Below are 21,157 nucleotides of genomic sequence, written 5' to 3' on the forward strand. Positions count from 1 at the left end.
CAGATATGTCGGAGTGAAGCAATTGTAATATACTGGAGGTCTTGCTATGGCTTGAGGGGAATGGTCCCCTTTTGAGCTTTCCTTCGGCACATCTCGGACATACACCTTCTTGCTCTACTTTAAACTCGGGCATCCCTGTCACCATTTGTCTCACATCGGGTAGAGCTTTATAATGAAGGTGGGCAAACCTCCGGTGCCATAGTTCAGACTGAAGAGATGTGTCACAAGACATGACACCCAACAGACTTCCTTCGACTTGATATAGAGAGTCAACCCGAAACCCAAGAGTGAAAGCATCTTTAAAATTCTTTTTCCATACATGTACCTTGCCATCGATGAAGGCCACCTTGTAGCCTTTGTCTTCCATTGCCGAAATGGACACCAGGTTCTTTTTGAGATCAGGTACATATAGGACTTCTTGCAAATGAATTGTATTACCCTGATTCAATTGAAGAGAGACATTCCCTACGCCTTTCACAGGATATTTGGAGTTGTCCCCAAGAATAATTTCCAGGTTGGTCTCCTTCTCTATCAGATTAGAGAGAGCTTCTTTGTAACCAGTGAAGTGCCTTGAGGCACCACTATCAATAAGCCAATTGCCCAATGAGTCTGGAGGAGAGGTAGTAGAGAGGGCCGATATCAGATAATATTCATCTTGCTTATTGTTTACAACATTAGATTCATACCTGGAGTTTCTTGCCTTCTTGGAGGGTTGACCACTTCCTTGATTTCCGTTATTCCTCTTTTCTTTGCCATTGAACCTGCCCTCCCTTTGATTGTTGTTGAAATTGCCCTTGGAGTGATTTTGATCATCATCATGAGATGTGTCCTTTCTATCAGGACATTCCCTCGCATAGTGGCCAATTTTGTTGCAAATGAAACATCTTCCTTTCTTTCCACCTTTCGGTCCAACCTTTCCTTTAGATTTTGCCTCAGAATTATTTCTCCTTTTAGCAACGGGATTGCCTCTAAATGCAGGCATTTCCTGCTCTTCCATCTTTGTCTCTTCTTGAATGCATCTCGCCATCAATTCCTCAAATTCTGGAATTACATTATTGTTGAGAAGAGTATACATACCATTCGGATGGGAGCCCTCCAAGAGTTGTGATGGTCAGTTCCCTGTCAGGAATGACTTCCCCAATAGATAGGAGATCATTCTTGATCTTGGTGATCCTTAAGAAGTAGGCTTGCATACTCTCATCTTTTCCCTTCTTAATTTCGTTCAGCTTATTCTTAAGGAACAAAACTTGATTTGCATCACTAACTTTAAATAAGCTTACTAGTCTATCGTAGATTTGCTTGGAGGTGGTCAGCTTGGAAACGTAGGCCATTAGGCGCTTGTCGATAGAGTCCTAGATGATCTTCTTTGCTTTGACTTCACCCTTGGTCCACTTGTTCTTTGCAACAATAGATGCATTTGATGGAGGCTCAATGATTTTGCCTCTCACATGGTCCAACACTTATTGCTCTTCGAATGTTAGATCGAGAGACATCTTCCATTCGTGATAGTTAGACTTCCCACGGAGCTTGTTTTCAGCTGGGAAGTGTGATGAGGACCCCATGAAGTCTTTAAGATTGCTTCAACAACCTTCAGTGATTGGTCTTGCTCTTGCTCTTGCTTGGGCTTTGTCTTCACCTCAACTTTGATAGCATGTTAATTTATGGTATGTTCTATGCTTAGTGCAGTTTACTTCAATTTCTTCTTATTAGCCACTGATTTGCAATCACATTAACATACAGTAAAATGCAGATAGAACATTAATAGATCAACAGAAAACAAGCCAAGACAAGAGACACCAGATGTGGCGGCTAGTCGGGGACAAACCTCAATGCGGGGAAACCCTTCGATCAATTCTTCTATAATCTTCAATAGTTCAGCAGAGAGAGAAATAATACAATTGGGCAGATATGTAATTTTATGACAGTAGTAGTAGAAACCCTAACCAATGCTTGCAAAGTAGATCAAATGGTCCACAAATGACCTTGAGTCAACCTTGGTCAACTCGGCCTTCAACAACAATGAAGGTCAGCCCAAAACAGCCCAAAAGAAATGGTCAAAACAGGTCAATGTATTGGCAGCCCTGCGGTCAGCCCTAACCAGTCAGCGCTGGTCACTTCATGAGTCAAATCAAGTCCACGGATGGCAGATCAGAATTGTGGCCTGCTTGAGGGAGACTCCCCACATTAGGCTGTAGTCAAAATACCTCCCTCGTTGGTCAACACAGTCATCCCTTGCTTGCTGCACCTAGGTCAACCACAGTCAACGCTAGAACAGACCTACGTCCTCCTCCTTGCTTCCTTGCTGCATCCTTCTTCTCCCACGTGAGAGCAGCTCCTTGTTAACCCAATCAAGTAAGGAGAGAGAGAGAGAAGAATATAAGATGAGATGAGATGATGGAATAATGCCTCAACCTCACTTGTATTTATATGAAACGCTGAGAATGTGTGCCACACATTTAGCTGCTGGCCGTTCTTGACAATTTGTCAAGTAAATACAAATAAATTCATATCTCCATAAATGCTTGTCAGAATTGGATGATCGTTAGATCAATCCTACACCTCTCAACAAGAGGAATCCAAGAAAAATATCAGCGGCCATAAATAAGATTACCCACATGGAGTTTGGCCCTAGTTGCCAATTTTAACAAATTTGGATATTGGCACAAATTTCTAGACAAATTGGATTTGTAAACCTTGTTGAAGAATAATTTCTCCTTGAAAAAAAGTTGTTGGGTTTTCTCCCAAGGTTGGCTTTCGCAAGGTAAAATTGTTGTCTCTATTTGTGCATGGCTGTCTCTTTACGATCTTTTCGTTTCTATTGCATTTGTTGTTGATATTTTCTGTGTATAATTGCTCAATCATATTAGTGGTATGAGATAAATCATTTAAAGATCATTATGTAGTAATTGTCAGATCAGAAAATGTGAAAATTCTGTTACTTCAGCAACTGATTTATTTTACCTACTTATTTTCCAATAAGTTATTTACGAAATCCCTTCAGTAAATATTAAAATAAATTCTACTGCAGATATCACACCATTATACAGAAACAAATACATACACAAGAATCAAACACATCAACACAATTATTTTTGGACAATTGCCCTCGGACAAGCCTGATGGGGGAAAACTGGTGCAACAGAGGAGGATTTTATTAATTAGCTTTTCTTGAGTACAACTAGGGTGCCAAACTGGCTCACCCAACAGAGATAACCACATGACAGTAATACCATAAAATCCTCCGGTGCTTCCCCTAAGCTTGGTGTTAGTTCAACTGGCCTCTGTGCAACTCACAGACCCTCTGTGTCAGCACTTGGCTTCTCTGCATCACTCACGCAGGCCCTCTAGTCATTGCGCAATCCAACTTCCTCTGCATCTGCCTCTTTAATCTCTGCGCTGGTCCTCCAGTACTATCCTGCCTCTCTGTTATGTACTCGTTGCCTCTCACTGCAATCCAGACCTCTAGTTCGAATTTCTCAGCAAACCCCGCTCCAGAAATCGAACTGACTGGTCTCCCTCTTGTGTATCTCCAACTGACCCTCAAGCCTCCTTTTATACTTTTCCTGTTGATGAATCAACGGCCGAGATTAAGTCCTTAATCAACGGCTAAGATTAAAATAGACTTGATCTTCGTCTCTTAGAAGCTTCTCATCCTTATCTTTATTAATATCTATTAATATTTTTATTTTTCTAAGTTTAAACTTAGGAACTCATTAAAAATATTAATTATTTTAATCACTCTTCATCCGGAAGGAATTTTCCAAAACGATTTCTGGATCTTGGAGATGTCATGTGTTTTAGCCTCTCCACCAATTTTCATGGCTAGAGCACATCCAATGCTACCCCAAATCAATCAAAAATTGGTTTCTACTATACATCTTTTAGAAAATTCAATATGTTCCACTCCACTTGAAGGCATAGCAGTTTTGTTTTGAGAGCATGACTCGTCAAGTTTCTTTAGGACTGTTATGAATATAATTCATGACAAGTAAAATAAATAAAATTAATTTAAATATTAAATAATCAAATATTGGTTATTTTAAATAGTCATTAGTTAAGTGAAAAGGCATGTCTAAAAAGACATGCCTAGTCACGAAAGGACACCTGCTTAGGTATGTATATATATGCGGGTCCTCATTGTAACATCATCACTTATACTTCTTTTATATAATAAATTATTATTACAAATACTTTTGTGTATTTTTATATTCAAGCCTACAATCTTCAGTTTTTATGCTTCAGTGGTATCAGAGCCATGGCGCACAATATAATCATGCGGGTCTTTGAATGCTGTTTGTCGCACAATGTGCCATTACGTTCACATCTTGAATGCGTTGAGCAGTTTAGTGAAATTCAAGAAGCATTTCAGCGTTTAGAAAAATCATTTGTAGAAGTTAAAGCATGTCGAAAGGAAATCGACAATAAGGAAGGAAATAGCGACAGTGAAGAAATGAACCTAGGCGAAGTAGGAGAAACATATTTTAAACAAAATAATGATAATGAGGATGAAGATGAGGTCAATGAGGACTATCTTGACAAACAAGAAGATGAAAATGATCTCAACAACGATTGTGATGAGAAGGATAGTCAAAGTGGGTATATGAAAACTAAAGAAGACCACTCAAAATCCGAATCCAATTGGGAATATGAAAAAGAAGTAGCTTATCTTGTTTCTCATTCGGATCGGAATGAGCTTATAGAGTCCCCCGAAATCCCATGGACCTCCAATGGAAAAATGTTGGCTGTCATACAACAACAACAAAATTCTGATTCTAAACTTGTCCCACATGTAATTCAAACGAAAGATTTGGATATTGAAGGTATTGATGGGAGGTCTGTTAAGAGTAGAATCTGTACGCTGCAATGCATTGTAGATAATTTGGTTTTGATTGAAGACTCAAGCACCTAGAACCCAATTGCTGGATCATTGGATTTTTCTGAGATTATTTCCAAAAACAAAGCAAATCCTAGGAGTCTGATCAACTGAGACAATGTTAAGATTCATATTGTTAAGGTTTTTAAAAGGGAAAAATGCCCTGATTTGAGTTGTGCTATGTCTCAACGTGTTTTGTTTAGGAGTTCCATTTTAGAAAAGGCAGGGAATGAAGATGAAGATATGGATAGAATTGGAGATGAAATTCTTGATAGGCTTCAGCAGGAAAATGGTGAATTCTGGAAGGGAAAACTTGCATGGCAGCTGGTTTTAGGGTTTTTATCAAGTAAGAAATGCATGGCTTTGGTCACTGTTTTTGATAGCAGCCATAACTGTCTTCCATTATCTGTTGTTCTGGAGCCTTTTACTGTCCATGTAGGCAGGCTTTATACATTGGATTCAACTGCAGACCTTAGAATTACTAGAACTTCTCCATTCCAAGAAGCCGCTAGGGATTTTTCTCAAGAAAATCCTGATCATGTTGATGTTCTACAGGTTTCTCAAGAAACCAATGGATTAACAAACGTACAGCAACAAGTTAAAATATAAGTTGGTTCAGAGAAAAATGAGGATCAATCAACCTTGTGTAAGAGAAAAAGGACCACACCTTCTGATGTGAGTTCCAAGATATTAAAAAGCTCAGAAGTGAGTGCACAGACACCCACAAAAAGCTCAAAAGTGAGTGCATAGACACTAGGTAAATTTGATCTTTAGCTTATAAAATACAATACATGGGATCCATTGTATACAACCATTGTTTGTAGTTTGTGCAAGGCAGATCCTTATAAAACCACTGTTGATCCAACAGTAAAATTGGGAAGCAAATATAAGAAAACCAAGGGGACCCAATCCAAAATTTCAAGGTTCCGACGCTGTTGGGTTGCTGAAAATTCCAGAAAAATGTATGTAGATAACGATGTTCAGCTCAAAGTTAGCTAGTCAGTTTTCACCAGATTTATTGAAATGAAAACAGATCTTCACCCCGCCATGTCTAAACTTGGAAGCATCACTCAGTCGCTAGAGGAGGTTGTTAAAGAATGAGACAAGCTGAGAGGGTTGATTGAAAAGCTAACCTTTGTTCCAATAACCCACATACACTTAGCATCTTCTGTAGATTTCGGGCGCCTGAAACTGGCAGTAGAACGAGTACAGGGACTAATAGAACAAGTATTGGGCCAACTCTTAAGTTACCTTGAAAGTAATGTTCATGACTTTATGCAGCCCATGTGGGATATTTTACCAGAGGTTTACAAGGAACGCTATATTTGTTTTGTGGTGAGCCAGAGAATGTTTTCAGGCTTTGAGAGTGAAAATTTTATGTTGAACGAAGGTTCCTTGACCATTTTGGATCTGGAAACTCTCAGGAATGAGTCCATGAAAAAGTACCTGGAGCTCTGCAGTGAAAGCGCGCAACGCCTTATGATCTCAGACAATTCATTCAGTCAATTCACATTCAAAAAGAAGGCTGCAGTGCTGAAGGATGTGAAGAAGAGAATGCTTGTGGGCGGTGACTGTGTTCTGCGGCGTCTACTTTGGGCGTGGAACACCCCACCACTGTGCCGTCCGAGGAGTTCGGAATTGGAACTGTCTACGCCGCCGTTAAACACATTCGTCCGGTTAGAAACGTCAACAGGTTGTGCATGTCCGAGCAATGGGTTTTCAAGAGATGTGTCTGGTGGTTGTCAACAGGCGGGTCTCAAACGACACGAGGGGTTCACCGTCACACCGTTATAAAAAAACGATTCGCCATCACGTGTTTTTCACAACTTATTGTATAAGGGGATCCGATTAATTTCGGTGTCTGTGAAGAGCGGGGAAATTCGTGGTGGTATATATGTTAATATATGTTAATTAACTATTGGGATTATATAAATTAATTAAATTAAGTTAATTAATTTAGTTAATCTTATTATAATAATAATAATAAAACAAAAACAAAAACAAAAAATTAGAGTTATTGAAAAAAATATTATTATTATTAAAAAAAAATATTATTATTATTAAAAAAAATAAAAATTCCAACGGAATATTATTGACGAGCTATATGGCGAGATGATGGCCAGGTTATATACATCGAGACGACAGACACTAAGTGAAGAAAATCCACAACATTAAAGCTTTGAGGACAAAGCTTCTAAAGGAAGGGGCTATACAAGTAAAATAAATACAATTATTATAAATATTAAATAATCAAATATTGGTTATGTTAAATAGTCATTAGTTAAGTGAAAAGGCATGTCTAAAAAGACATACCCAGTCATGAAAGGACACCTGCTTAGGTATATATATATGCGGGTCCTCATTGTAATATCATCACTTATACATTTTTATATAATAAATTATTATTACAAATACTTCTTTGTATTTTTACATTGAAGCCTACAAGCTATCAGTTTTTATGCTTCAAGGACCCTTTCTTTGCTTTTATGGAATTTGACCAAGTAAACCACAACTTTGATGAGTTGTTCCTTATATATATGTTAGGGTTGTAAAGATAAAGTCTATATCTGACACTGACTTGGGCATCCTTCTCTCAGTTGTATTGTCAATGGGGAAACTACCATGGTGAAATCTCTACAAACCAGTTAGTGGACTTCTAGGAGTGCGTCTACCATCCACCTCCAAATGTTAGCCATTTCAAGTTTTTTAATTCATAAATATTAAATATTGAAGATTCCAAGAATTTGGCGCTCCAAGTTAAGCATCACCTGTAGTTGTTATTGAGAAGGGTTAGACCTATGATTTTTGACACAAGAAGTAATTTTTTTTTTGACAGTAATGTCCCAATGACTAAGCAAAGCCGATACATCCCGTATTGATCACGGACGGAGTGAAAACTCCATGGGGCTGCCTACTCCTTGAGCCTAATCAATAGAGGCTAAGCATGTCATTTCGGGGAATCAAACACGGGTGGTGAGGGATTTAACAACCCACCTCAACCACTTTGTCTACCCTTACTTGACAACACATGAAGTAAATCTTATTAAAAATAAGATGTTCACGCTATGTATGTTTCCTTCTTGACTTGTGGCAAAAACTTCTAGGCCAAATGAGCTTTAGGGAGGTCTTTAGAGTAAACCCTACTACTTTAGCTAGTTAAAATCAATGAATGTCTAAATCTTTAATACATTATCTGATTACCTTGACCTATTTTTTATGAAGGTTAGTTAGCCATTGGATATTCCATGAGAAGACTTCCATGACAACTACATGACAAGAGTTGTTAGTTTTTGTAGCATCGGATGTGTCCTAGCCACAAAATTTGGTGGAGGGTCTAGGGTTTATGAGATCTCCAAAACCTAGAAATCGTTTATGGAAATTCCACCTAGATATGACTTAATTAGATTAATAGCCTAGTTTCTAATGTTTCCTAAGTCTAAACTTAGGAAAGTTGGTTAATTAATCAGAATTAATTAAGTCAAGGTGAGAATGGTCTAGAAACTCACACAGATTGACTTCAAGATGATCCTAGCCCTTGATTAAGTTTTAATCTTGGTCGTTGGTGCTCCAACAGAGGATTATAAGAAGTCATCGATGGGCACTTGGAGAATACACCAGAGTCACTTGGAGAATTCGATTTTTCCATAGTAGCAGCAGTCAGTTGACGGAGAATTCGAGCTCCAGTGAGGAAGCAAAGACAGTGAGGGGTAGAGACAGTGATCCAGAGGAAGTTTTCTAGATCCGGAGAGGCAGTAGCAAGGAAGTCGAGTTATTCCCAGTGAGGCAGCGCAGAGAATTGCACAGTTGCTTCAGAAAAGCAATTTGATTTGGTTGGAGGAAAAATTGATTCAGCGTCCAGAGGCTGAGAAAGTCTTCCAAAGGGCCGAAGAATCAGTTTCCTTAGTAGAGACAGGCATAATGACTTCATAAGAGAGTTCCACAACTTCATTAGAGACAGTTTCGGGCTTAGATGTCCAAGGGTCTATGCAAGTACTGCGCAAAGGTTGACGCAAAGGGTCCAGGAGGATGAATTTTTTGAAGGGAAGTTGTGCTAGGGTTGCTTATGGAAGAAGGGAAATTCCCTTAACTAATTTTGGCCAGATTTTCTTGCCGTTTGGATTGCCAGTTGAGCATCCATAGATTGTACTCAGAATTTCACCACTGCTTAATAATAAAAGCCTCATTTGTTGGATCGATTTTCCCAAGGTGGGTTTTTTTCGGTCCAAAACCAACAGTGTCATTTTTATTGTGTGCGCTAGTATTTTCTCAGATTCGAGCGCTTTTATTTCTGCAATATTTTATTTGTGAAGGTTGCAGTGTGATTTATTTGATATTTTCCGTAACAAATAAATTGTTAAAATAATTAACAATTAGTAAAATAAATTCTAGTTTTTGCAATAGAATTCCAGTAGTGGAATTTTCACATGGTATTAGAGCGTGAGTGATCAATCAGGAAGCTTAGAAGCTGAGGATAAAATTTCGTTGCTCAGAGGGAGCAGCAGACCGAATTTTCAGAGGCAATCAATACCCAGACAGGTAGGTCGAACTGCTGGGGCAAAAATTCGATTTGCAGTTGTAGGGTTGTAGAAAATTTGAGTTGCCTGGGTTAGTGATTCCAATAGTCAGAGGGTGTAGTTGCAACTCAAATTTTCGCTAAGCAGATTCATTGGTTGGATGTAGGTGGTTTTGCAGCAGTTTGCAGTAGCGGAATCAACGTTGGGTGGAAGAGAAAAGCACACACATATAAAGGAATTTCCAGATTTCTCAGAGGGTTTCTAGATCCAATTTTCTGGAGGAGATCCTAGATTTCCAATTGCAGTAGGCACTGTAGGTTTGCCAAAGCAGCCAGTTCAAGTTACTGGGGGTGCAGTTCATGTGCTAGTTTTCGGAGAAGGACATTTGGAAAGGCTGAGCGAGTAGTCTCAGAGAGTAGTTGAAGGCAAAGCTAGGCAGACAATAGCAGTTCTGTGTATTCCAAGAGGGAGTGCGAGTTTCAGAGCTGGTAATCGAGCAAGAGAGGGAGGAGATTCCCGTTTAGTTCTCCAATCTTTTGAGTTTCATAGATTTTGCAGCTTTGTAGAGATGACCATACCAGATTGCCAGAGGAGGTTGTATAAGTTATCCATAATGCAGATCTAGGAAGCAGATCGACTTCCAGTTTCTGGAGACAGGTACTAGAGGAAGTGCGAGTTGCCTAGTGTGGGTTGCAAAGCGAAGAAATGTCCCAGTAAGGGACAAGGCTAAAAAGGAGATAATAGGGTACTAGATCCAGGAGGAGGAGGAGTATGATACTCTAGTGTGCCGGGTCGGTAGGTTTTAATGCAAAAGTAGCAAGGAAATCAATTAGATCAGTTCTAGTTGTTGCAACAGGATCATCACCTTTGCTCTAGGAGCCCACAGTATCATAGTAGCAGGTTTAGTGTCAACAAATGCAATCTGTCATTAGATAGTGGCAAATCTAGTTGAAGTCAGTACCCAAGAGACAATTGGAGAGCTAGATGTAGTGACACAGGCAGTGCGAATTGCCCAATTGTAGTATGCTGGTGTAGTTCCAGCCAAGAAATTCCTAGCGCAGAACTACACAGTCGAGTTTCCAGTGTAGGAGGACAGTGCGAGTTGCCAGGCTGTAGTAGAGAGATATCCCATTGGGAGATCGAGACTAAGAGGGAGTCTAGTTTCAGAGGGAGCATCCCTATGGAAGCTAGTACTTCAGGATTTGGGGAGATGAAACTCATTATTGCAGTAGTTGCAGCAACAATGCGGAAGCATTAGCAAAGTAGTAGCAACAACAATATGAGTAGATCATATTTTGCTATGTTGACAGCCATACCTCCAGGAGTGAGTTGGGGTGACTTGAAGTTATAGCCCAAGAGGGCTACAAATTTGGGCAGGTTCCTTGAGGAGTCCACCTCATGGATCACCAACTTACTTCAAGGACCCACAATATTCAGTAGCTGGATGGATCCAAAGTGACAATTGCAGACTAGTAGCAGTGAGATGCTGAGGAGCGTAGTACAGTATTGACAAAAGAGCAGGTGGCTCAGTAGCAGAGTCAACAACAACGCAAATTCTTCAGTGGCAGTGCAAATACTACTAGCAGTTAGAGACTCAGGAGATAGATGCATCATACTGAACACAATTGATTTAGTATTCATGATGCTTTTTAGTTGTAGTAGTTGCAGTGGAAACAACAACAACAGATGAGAGGGAGTTGCAATGCAGATGCAGTGTTGGCAACAATATGGCAGTGTCAGCAGCAACACAAATGCAACATCAAAGTTGCACAGTGGTTGGTGGGTAGTAGCTGCCAGAAATCAACAGCGTGACAGAGGTGATACAAAGACAAGGTGTTGTGGTGGGATGTGCATCACTAGAGAGAGAACACAGTCCTTGCTAAGAGGGAGTGTTAGTTTCTGTAGCATCGAATGTGTTCTAGCCACAAAATTTGGTGGAGGGGCTAGAATGCATGAGATCTCCAAAAACCAGAAATCTTTTCTGGAAATTCCACCTAGATATGACTTAATTAGATTATTAACCTAATTTTTAATGTTTCCTAAGTCTAAACTTAGGAAAACTGGTTAATTAATCATAATTAATTAAGTCAAGGTGAGAATAGTCTAGAAACTCACACGGATCAACTTTAAGCTGATCTTAGCCCTTTATTAAGTTTTAATCTTAGTCGTTGGTGCTCCAACAGAGGATTATAAGAAGTCGATGGGCACTTGGAGAATACACCGAAGTCACTTGGAGAATTTGATTTTCTTGAGTAGCAACAGTGAATTGTTGAAAAGTTCGAGCTTCAGTTAGGAAGCATAGACAGTGAGGGGCAAAGACATTGATCCAAAGGAAGTTTTACAGATCCTGAGAGGCAGCAACAAGGAGGCCGAGTTATTCCCAAGTGAGACAACGTAGAGGACTGCGTAGTTGCTTCAGAAAAGCAATTTGATTTCGCTGGAGAAAAATTCGATTAAGCTTCCAAAGGCTGGGAAAGTCTTCCAAAGGGCCGGAGAACCAGTTTCCTCAGTAGAGACAAGCATAATGACTTCATCAGAGGCAGTTTCGAGCTTAGACATCCAAGGGTTTGCGCAAGTGCTACATAGAGGGTCTAGGAGGACGAATTTTCTGAAGGGAAGTTGTAACGGGGTTGCTTGTAAAAGAAGGGAAATTCCCTTAAATAATTTTGGCCAGATTTTCTCGCTGTTTGGATTGCCAGTTGGGCATCCATAGATTGTACTCATAATTTCACTGCTGCTTAATAATAAAACCCTCATCTGTTGCATTGGTTTTCCCAAGTTGGGTTTTTCCGGGGACTTTTGTCCAAAAACAACAGTGTCATTTTTGTTGTGTGTGTCCTAGTATTTTCTCAGATTCCAACACTATTATTTCTGCTGTATTTTATTTGTGAAGGTTGCAGTGTGATTTATTTGATATTTGCCGTAGCAGATAAATTGTTAAAATAATTAACAATTAGAAAAATAAATTCCAGTTGCTGCAATAGTATCCCAATTGTGGAATTTTCAAGGAGTGTCCACTAGAAATTGCCTCTTCAACTCCCTTCATATCTTTAAATGCTCCAAAGGACTAAGGGGTTTCTACTATTGAACACAAAGTCATCAAGCATCCATCATTTTTGTTGAGAATGCTAGGCCCCCAATTGAAGTTCCCTCTTCAACGTTCCATGGTGAGGTGACAATCTGGGATGCCTAGTGCTATTATTGAGGATGCCCATATGAAGTATTACTTGTTACCTTGGGTACCTCGTGCAAAATTTGCACTTTATCTTTGGTGGGTGTGGCATTTCCTTTTGACTCTGGGCTTAGCTGCCTTTGAGTTTGGTTTTCTTGGTTAGGCAGGGAACTCTTTTCTTCCCACAATAGCTCATATTTGCTCTACTCATTTGGTCAAAATGATAATCCATCCGTGGAGGTGTATCACAGAGGTGTATAACAGTTCTTGATAGTTGTCTTGTTGAGTTGTTGGTAATCAATTTGCGATCGGAGTGTACTGTTCGTCTTAACAATGAATACAAATGCGCTCTATGTGTCTATGCAATGTTCAAGTCTAGGTCCCTTATTGTTGAATGGTTTAATGCCATGTGCTGCGACAAGTTCACTGTTTTCCACATAAACTTTTTGGCATGTGAGGTGGATGTTCATTGGAGGGATATTGGTCTTGGAATCCCTCAAACCAACGTTGTGTTTGTTGAAAATAAGGGTACCAAGGAGGTGTTTCCTAGGAATTTCTCCTCTTGGCCTAGGGAGACACGTAAATCACCTTTTGTCTAAGTGATATTATGAGTTTATTAATATCAGGGGGCTAAAGTACTTTTTATGTGGAGATGTACTACGTACTTTAAGTTATTAAAGTCACATGTGTCTAATAGTGACTTTATATGTAAAGTACTAAAGTACACTTTACATTATTAAAGTGACTTTTATATTCTAAAAGTTACTTTATGAGGAAAAAGTGACCATGGTACTAAAAACATTAAAAGGTATTAGGGAGGCTCATTAATTGAAAGGGGGACCACATTAAGAAAAAGGGATCAAGAGGAAATGATCTCCACCCTTCATCTAATGAGCTGAGATTTAATATTAGGCATTAGATCTAAGGGTTAGGGTTCTCATCTTATTGTAAAGAGAAAAAGGAGAAAAGGAGAAATGAGAGCTCATTATTCTCATGATATGATTGAGAAGAGGAGCAAGGAGAAAGGAGGAAGGAGCAAGGAGCAAGGAAAAAGGAGGAAGGAGAAAGGAGAAATAAGCCACAACAGGGATCAAATCTTCTGTAGGCCGAGTAAGAGGCAAGGACAGAGATCGAAACTCAAAGAGGAGTTCAGAATTAAATCTGCTCACAGGTCAAGTGTTATTTCAGGTTTGTTACTCAACTAAACCACCGTGAGGGCTGCTGGAAACTCTCCTGAGTCAACCACATTCAATCCCGAAGGAAACATATATAAAACAATGACATCTTTTTGCAATCTTTGAACCCCAGCAAGATCAACTCTGCTGCTTTTAAGGTGGGTGTGTATCACTCATTACATGTTTTTCATTATCTCTATAATATTTACAGGGTTTTTGTTTTTCTGGGTAGAGTTGCTATGTGATACAGTTAGAATTAGCTCGAAATCTTTTTATCCTCAATATTTATCTGTTAGTCACTTTTAGACATTTCACTTTCTGATGTCAGTGGGGTTGGAAAGGCCTTTTAGAAATTTCACTTTCTCTTTTGGTCTCTTCTACACATTTCACTTCACTTTTTAGTCTCTTTTAGAATTTTGACTTTCACTTTCACCTTTTGGGTTAAAAAGTTACATTTTGTATGTTTTTTGGTTAAGCCTTGGTTTTGGCCTATCAGTGAAGTTACATTCTGTAAAGTTTGGAAATTAAAGAAAGTTTCCCTTTTATCAGAATTATATTACTTTATCAGTATGGCAGTAAATGTGTTACTTTGTTTCCAAGGACATGTCGTTTTGATATCTATTACTTGTTCTGTGTGCAGCCCTTGTGGAGTTGAGGAAGAATGTGGCAGTTCGTGAAAAGTTGGAATCTCTTTGCAGAGAGTTACAGCGTCAGAACAAAATGCTAACAGTATGGTTTCCTTCCTTTGAACAATAACATCTCAAACTTGAACTATCCATTGCTCATGGAATGTGATACAAGAGAATTATCCTTCCATATGACTATGTTCTTATCTAATGAACATGGCCACTACTTTCAAGTTTCCCCATATGATATTTAATCCAATAACCTTAAGTGAACCACAAGATCATATGTATTCTGTCCAATAACTACCATGAACCAGCTAAAACACATTCTCATCTCATGATTGAGAGATATACTGACCACAAGCTCAAGTGAACCCCAAGCATACATGGAAATATCTTGACAATGCTACTTTTCAAGTTTACTCTTAAATCATGACTGGATTATCTTAGTAAAAGGAGAATCAAAATGGGCCAGCTTTGAATTGTATGGCTTAAAACATGACTGTTTTGAACAACTTGGCAGTATTTTGTTGGGGTGTGGGGTGACTAATAATGCTAATTGTATTTTTTGATAACAAAAGTGATGCATGACAGGAGCATGGGATTCTAAAGAATGAAAACATATTCAACAATTTTTACATTTGAACAAATTATTGTGTAACTCCTGACAGACGGGATTGTTGCAAATCACAACCAAGCAGAGCTCCATTGCTTTTCAGATGAATAAAGAAAAAAAATGTTTTTAGAATGGAAAATATTAATAGATTAAAAAATCCCCAATTCTAGAAGAATTACCAACTCCTGAATTCCATGTGGTTTGGTGCAACTATCTATAAAATGTCATAATGATAGAGTATATGATAATCTAACAATATTATACGACTTATGATTTATCCATCCAGGGATGATAATGGGATGGATATGTAATATGAATAGTCTAGTGGTATAAATCTAAGTTATAAGGCTAAACCACCTCACCCTCATCAATAGAAATCAGGGTTTACCGTAATCCATCCCGGATCACTAGGCCAACACAATGAACACATCATAACATGTGTTACCATGATCTCCACCAGATCACTAGGCCCAACAAGCATGGATGCCACTAGATTTCTCCACCTACACTGTGAGGAATATTTCTGTCTCCTAGTCTCTCAGGCTTTACCGCAATCCAAATTCGGATCACTAGGCCCTAAACCAAAACCCACTCTCTAGGCTTTACCGCATATCCCAAACCTGGGATTACTAGGTCCAATGGAGAGAAAACCACCTCTTGGCTTTACCGTATATCCTGCCATTCATCGGCAAGGATTCCTAGGCCATCCGAGGCAACAAAAAATCCAGCTTTACCGCAACCCACAGTCTGGTTCAGGGGTTACTAGGCCATGTGTTCTATCATTTCGGAGATCCACCTCACTCAGCTTCGAATCCATCTGACAATCCAGCTCAACCAAAACATGAGAACCCCATCACACCATGGCTATCCGGAAATGGCAAGGCTAGGCTGAAAACACTGTTACACCTGGCAAAACCCATGCCACAACAACAAAGAACCACATGCAATACCATGCATGCCAAATCTAGCAAGGAAAATACACATGCAAATCGATACCTGCAATGAATCCTGTTGTAGCTGCTTGATCCTGCCTTTCCCTGCTTGATCTTTGCTTCCTCTTGCCTTCTTTGCCTTTCTTGATCCAATGCAAAAATGCTCCAAGAAAACTCTAAGTGTCCAAGAGTGAGAGAGAGAGAGAATAATGAGAGAGCTCCAAAAATCAACTGGCAAAAAGTTACCAACTGATCCTCAGAAGCCTTTTTATGAATGAGGCTTCTATTTTCTTCATTTTCCATTATTTTCCTTCAATTTCCTCCTCACATGCAACCTGTGACCTTTCACCTCCCTTTTCTCCTAATTTCCATTATTTTCATAAATAAATGTGCCAAAAATGTCATTTTGCCTTTCCAAAGCCTTAGCCATTGCCTTTGCCAATTTCCTTAGTCATAATAAACCAAATGAATAACCCCCTAGGATGTTTTGCCCAACATTCAGGTTCGAATAAGTGTCCCATCAACCGTAATTATTATTTTTGCCTTTATTTACTTTTATTACATGGAATTTTCACTAGGATTGTTACAAAGAGTAGTCTCCAAAAGAAAGAAAGGGAGTTAACAATAACAACTCCTAGGAAGATATTGTAACTTGGTAATCAAGTTCGATCTCTGGGCACTTTGATTAAAATCAATGCATGAAGAAAGATTCATGTGGAGATGGATCATACGAAAGGATGTTAATCTTGAAGAACACAAGTAAACTGATGCTTTGATTGGAAGGCCATCATGATAAGGTAAGTTTGATATTAACATTTTTGTTTTTGGTTATTTGGCTAACATATTATTTTGCTACTTGGAAGGATATTGCAAGAATAGAGGCAAGTTCAACTGTATGGATTGAATATATTTTTTTGGCAATCATGTAGTCAAGATGTTTGCATCATCATCCTGGGATTGGAACGTAGCAGTGTGAAGAGATAACCTTAAGCTCAAGTTCATACAATGAAGATCACTTTCAAAGGGAGTATGATTGGTCTGAAGTTTGATAGGGCTCAATATAATGCTCTCATTAATGATAACGAAATGAAAGTGATATGTAAGGTCGATGGCCCGAAACCTGTCACTAGATTGAAGGAAGAGATACCAAGAAAAGAAGGAATCATACAACTATCTCCATGATGAACTAGTAGCTGATACTTTTATGGAAACAAGTTGGAGAGCTTGTGGTTATGCTTTCCCAATTGAAAGGAAGTGAAAGGATCTTCTCCATGCCTTAGAAGTATGAAGTCTCCTGATATGTGTGATGGAGCAAGGATATATTCCAAGTGGGAATAGGGATCTCTTCTTTGGTTGAGAGGGAGTGATGATTAAACATCACATGTGCATTCTCTTTTTCATGTGTCATGCACTTGACCAGGACTAACAACCGTAAGTCTAAGTGAAGGCCATGGAGAGAGAATGGTGGAGGAATGGATAAGCATCTATGTTTTCCTTGAGGATAGACAATCCAAGAAGGGAAAGGGACTGACACTCGTTGAGGGTAGGGAAGGTATCCAAGATAAGAGTGGTCAAAGAGGACCAATATTTTTTGAGGATTGAGGATTGGAAATACAAGATAAGAATAGTCCTAAAAGGACATGCCTGATGAACATTTGGATGGGGTATCTGCCTTACAGGTAGTGCAGTGTCTCACGTAAAGCCTCCCAGCGTAATGCTCTTGAATGAAGTTGAGCTTGTCAAGTTAGGCCTCAATGACAGTGCTGGTTATAATGTTGATGCTCACAAATAGCTTACCAATCCGACTCTTCTTATGAGAATATTTCACTTTGAGAATATCCTTGTACTAGGTGTACAATTATGAAACCCCCCTAGTTAAGAGGGAGTGTTGGAGAATGTAACTAGTTTCGGTCTTCATAAGCATGTTCTTCATGCTTCTAGGTTTTTGAGTCAAAGAGTCAAAGTCCTATTTGTTGAAGAATATAGGGCATCTAGGTTAGGATGAGATTCTTCTGACGATGATAACTATTTGTGAGGTACTTTTTACTTTTTCTTATTAGCACAATCTTCTCTTATTATTATTAGTGTGTGTTCTCTTACTTCATCAAATAGTTACCAAAAACAAAAGAGACAAGAACACAAGATGTTGGCTCTCAGCCAGGGCAAAACCTCTCTTTCTCCTAGAGAGGAAAACCCTTCTGAAAATTTCTCTTATTGAAGCTTCAATTGACAAATGCCAAACCCTAGACCCTTGACAAGTAGATCCTCCAAGCACAAGACACAATCTCTCTTTCTTTTGTCCTTTAACTGATGCCTCCTTCTGTATTGCACCCTGGCCTCTTCCTTCGCTCTTCTTTCGACAACTGATGGCACTTTCTGCAGAAACCCTAGGTCTCCTTAGAGACCTCTATTTTGGTATCTTCCTTTCCTTCTCAACCTCACTTGGCAGTCTTCCTTCTCCTTGATACTTAGACTAGAGAATGAGGCTTTTCTTGGGGTATATCTTCAAGTTAGAGGTTGATCCTCTTAACCTTATTGCAACTCTGATTTCTTCGCACGTGTGGCTGATCTAGGGCTTGAAATAGACCCTTTTACTTGCTTCCTTTCTTCGCTTTAGGTGGGACTTACTTTGCTTGAGATGTAGGCCTATTAGGAGCCTCTTCTTAACCCAATCGAACTTTATTATGTCGCTGCACTTATGAATATGATGTCACCGCAAAAATACACTTCTTCCTTCGCATGTGTGACAAAATTTGGACCCAAAACAGTCCTTCAAAACTCAGATTCCCTTCTCTCCTTCGCTGGCCTAGAAACGCCTTTTTGCTCTTCACATCTCGTTCTTGGCTCTCTTTCTCGTTGATTTCAGAGATCACTTGATGATCCTTTTGTGAGGTTGAACTGCTTTGTATATAGGAGTCCGTCCCTCCTATTTGGGTCAACTTGAGCTAGTGAGTCCGACTTGACTTTAAGTGCACCAAAAATTCATTCTTTGAGCCGACATGAAGAGGGGACTTGTCTTTGCTTTGGAGGATCACCTTTGACATATTTCTTTGACTCTAGTACATAGATTTACATAGTGTAACATGCCCACATGGGTCTTCAACAATTACATTGACTCTTTGAATTTCCTAGAAGCACCTAAACATGTGCTTGACCTACCTATGAAATGGGCAAGAAACCCATCCTTGATAATTACAAAAATAATAATTCTTTTATTTTGCAAGTACAAATATCAAAATTACATTTATGAATATCGAACCTAGTTACACTTTCTTCAACACTCCCTCTTAACTAGGGAGGTATTCATACATCGCTTTACAAGGTGTTTGGACATTTTCAATATGAAGAATTCACATAAGAGAAATCGGATTAGCAATCTGTTGTCGCACAGATTGTCTGGGCAGCGCAACAACGCTCAGATCGGGGGCTGTCACCCTGATCCTTGATCTCTCCTTTTAAGTCGTCTCCCGAGGCTAAGGGGGGTAGACCATATGGGATAAAGGAAGACCAACTGTGGTCCAGTTGGGTTGGGGGACACAGCAAGACAATTTAGCACCTGATTGACTTTAGAAATTAATGTACCAGTGCCTTATGGAGTTAATGATTAAATGATTATTTATTAAATATTTCAGAAATATGAACCTTGTAAAACAATCATTTATCATTAAATAATCCAAGCAATGCAAGATATTCAATAAATGCACAATGCTTTAACAATGTTCCAGCTGTTAAACTTCAAAAAATCAAACGCTTTAAATGACCATAAAATTTAAATGTTGACCAGTTCACACAATGATCCACCACTTTTCAAAAGTTAATCTTTAAACAAACATTTAAGCGCATTTAACTATAGAGAAGTGGAACATAAATACCACAAAAGACAAAAATGAATTTTCAATCCTTTGCAAAAAAAATATAATTTTAATTTTTATATTTTTAAATAAAACAAAACTAAACTAAGCAAAAATTAAAGTAAATGAAACCTAAAATTATTAACACCAAACTAAACTAAATAAAAAAGAAAATAAACTAAAACTAAAAACTAACTAAAAAAAAAAATCAAATATTAAACTAATCTAAATCTAAAATTTAATTCTAAAACTAAATAAAAGAAAACTAAAAAAAATTTCTTTATGCCTTTTTTAATTTTTAATTTTTATGATTTTTTGATATTATTTTAAAATCAAACTTTAAAAATTAAATCTAAATTTAAAGAAATCTAAAACTAAACAAAACTTAAATAAAATTCTAAATTAACTAAATAAAAGAGCTATCTAGCCTAAGACTAAACTAAGACCAACATATACCCATATATCGTAACAATAAAACTACACACGTAAGCTAACCCAAGAACAAAAAATCGAATGTATGTCTAGTGTGCTGCGCAGGTTTGGAGACGGAACAAACTTCGACGACTGAGAGGTTTCAGCGTGCAGGCGAGGGCAGGGATGAGGGGACGCAGAAGGTCATGGAAAGGATGCGGGAGAAAAATGCGTGGGAAAGCAACACGCTGGCAGAGGAGGACAACACTGGAGAATGAAGGATGGAGTAGAGAAGAGACCGCGATGAGGAAAGCAATGGTGGTCTGGCAAATCATAGTGATGGGCAGATGATGGATGCGTAGGAGGTTGAGAAAGCAGATAGCCACAGCTACGAGGGTTTCGATGTTTTTTGCAGGTAAAAGCGTGGGATGATTGAAGAGCTGCGTGGGAACTGGGATTGATGCAGGTTTGGGCCAGTGAACAGGAGCTGCGTGATGAGTACGCAAGAGCAGAGAGGAGAAATGCTAGGAGAAGTTTGCGTGGAGGGAGAAAGGGACTGCGTGTGGAGGAGAGTTTGAATAGCGGCGTAAGGAGAAGTGTAGGTAGCATGCAACGTTGTGAAAAATGGAGCTAGTTTTGGAGCAGCATAATTTCAATTTTTTGGAGTGGCAGTAGCGTTGACAAAGATGATATGGAAGGCTTTTGGTGTGCAGTGCTGCAACTTGAAGGATGCAGATCTGGAGGTTTGAACAATGCACACTTGAAACAAATTTTGAAATCCTTCTACGAAAAAGAAACCCTCCAGGCAGCAGCAGATAGTTGGCCTGAAAACCTTGAATCTTTTTAGAAAATTTAATTTAGAGATAAGTTGCTTAAGACTGAAAACCCCACGAAATTTTGTAGATCTAAAGTAATATCCTTGCCAGAACTGATCCTGAGGCGAGATCTTACCCTCGAGGGCCTAGATTTGGCTTTGGACAAAAAAGT

General features: G+C 38.9%; 1 protein-coding gene across 2 annotated transcripts in view; it reads left to right on the forward strand.

The window, feature by feature from the left end:
- The window catches only part of LOC149193133 (alpha-taxilin-like protein), a 416,017-nt gene that overhangs the window by 144,308 nt on the left and 250,552 nt on the right, over nt 1-21,157 (forward strand). For both annotated transcript variants that reach the window (XM_089404796.1, XM_089404795.1), the window contains one exon: nt 14,375-14,463. In XM_089404796.1, coding sequence (XP_089260922.1) covers nt 14,375-14,463 — 89 coding nt within the window. The remainder of the gene's footprint in view (nt 1-14,374; nt 14,464-21,157) is intronic.

The sequence above is a fragment of the Pinus tabuliformis genome, chromosome 2_2 (genome assembly GCF_031772625.1).
Source record: "Pinus tabuliformis cultivar Carrire ecotype Pingquan chromosome 2_2, CPIR1, whole genome shotgun sequence".
In the NCBI taxonomy this organism is placed as follows: Eukaryota; Viridiplantae; Streptophyta; class Pinopsida; order Pinales; family Pinaceae; genus Pinus; species Pinus tabuliformis.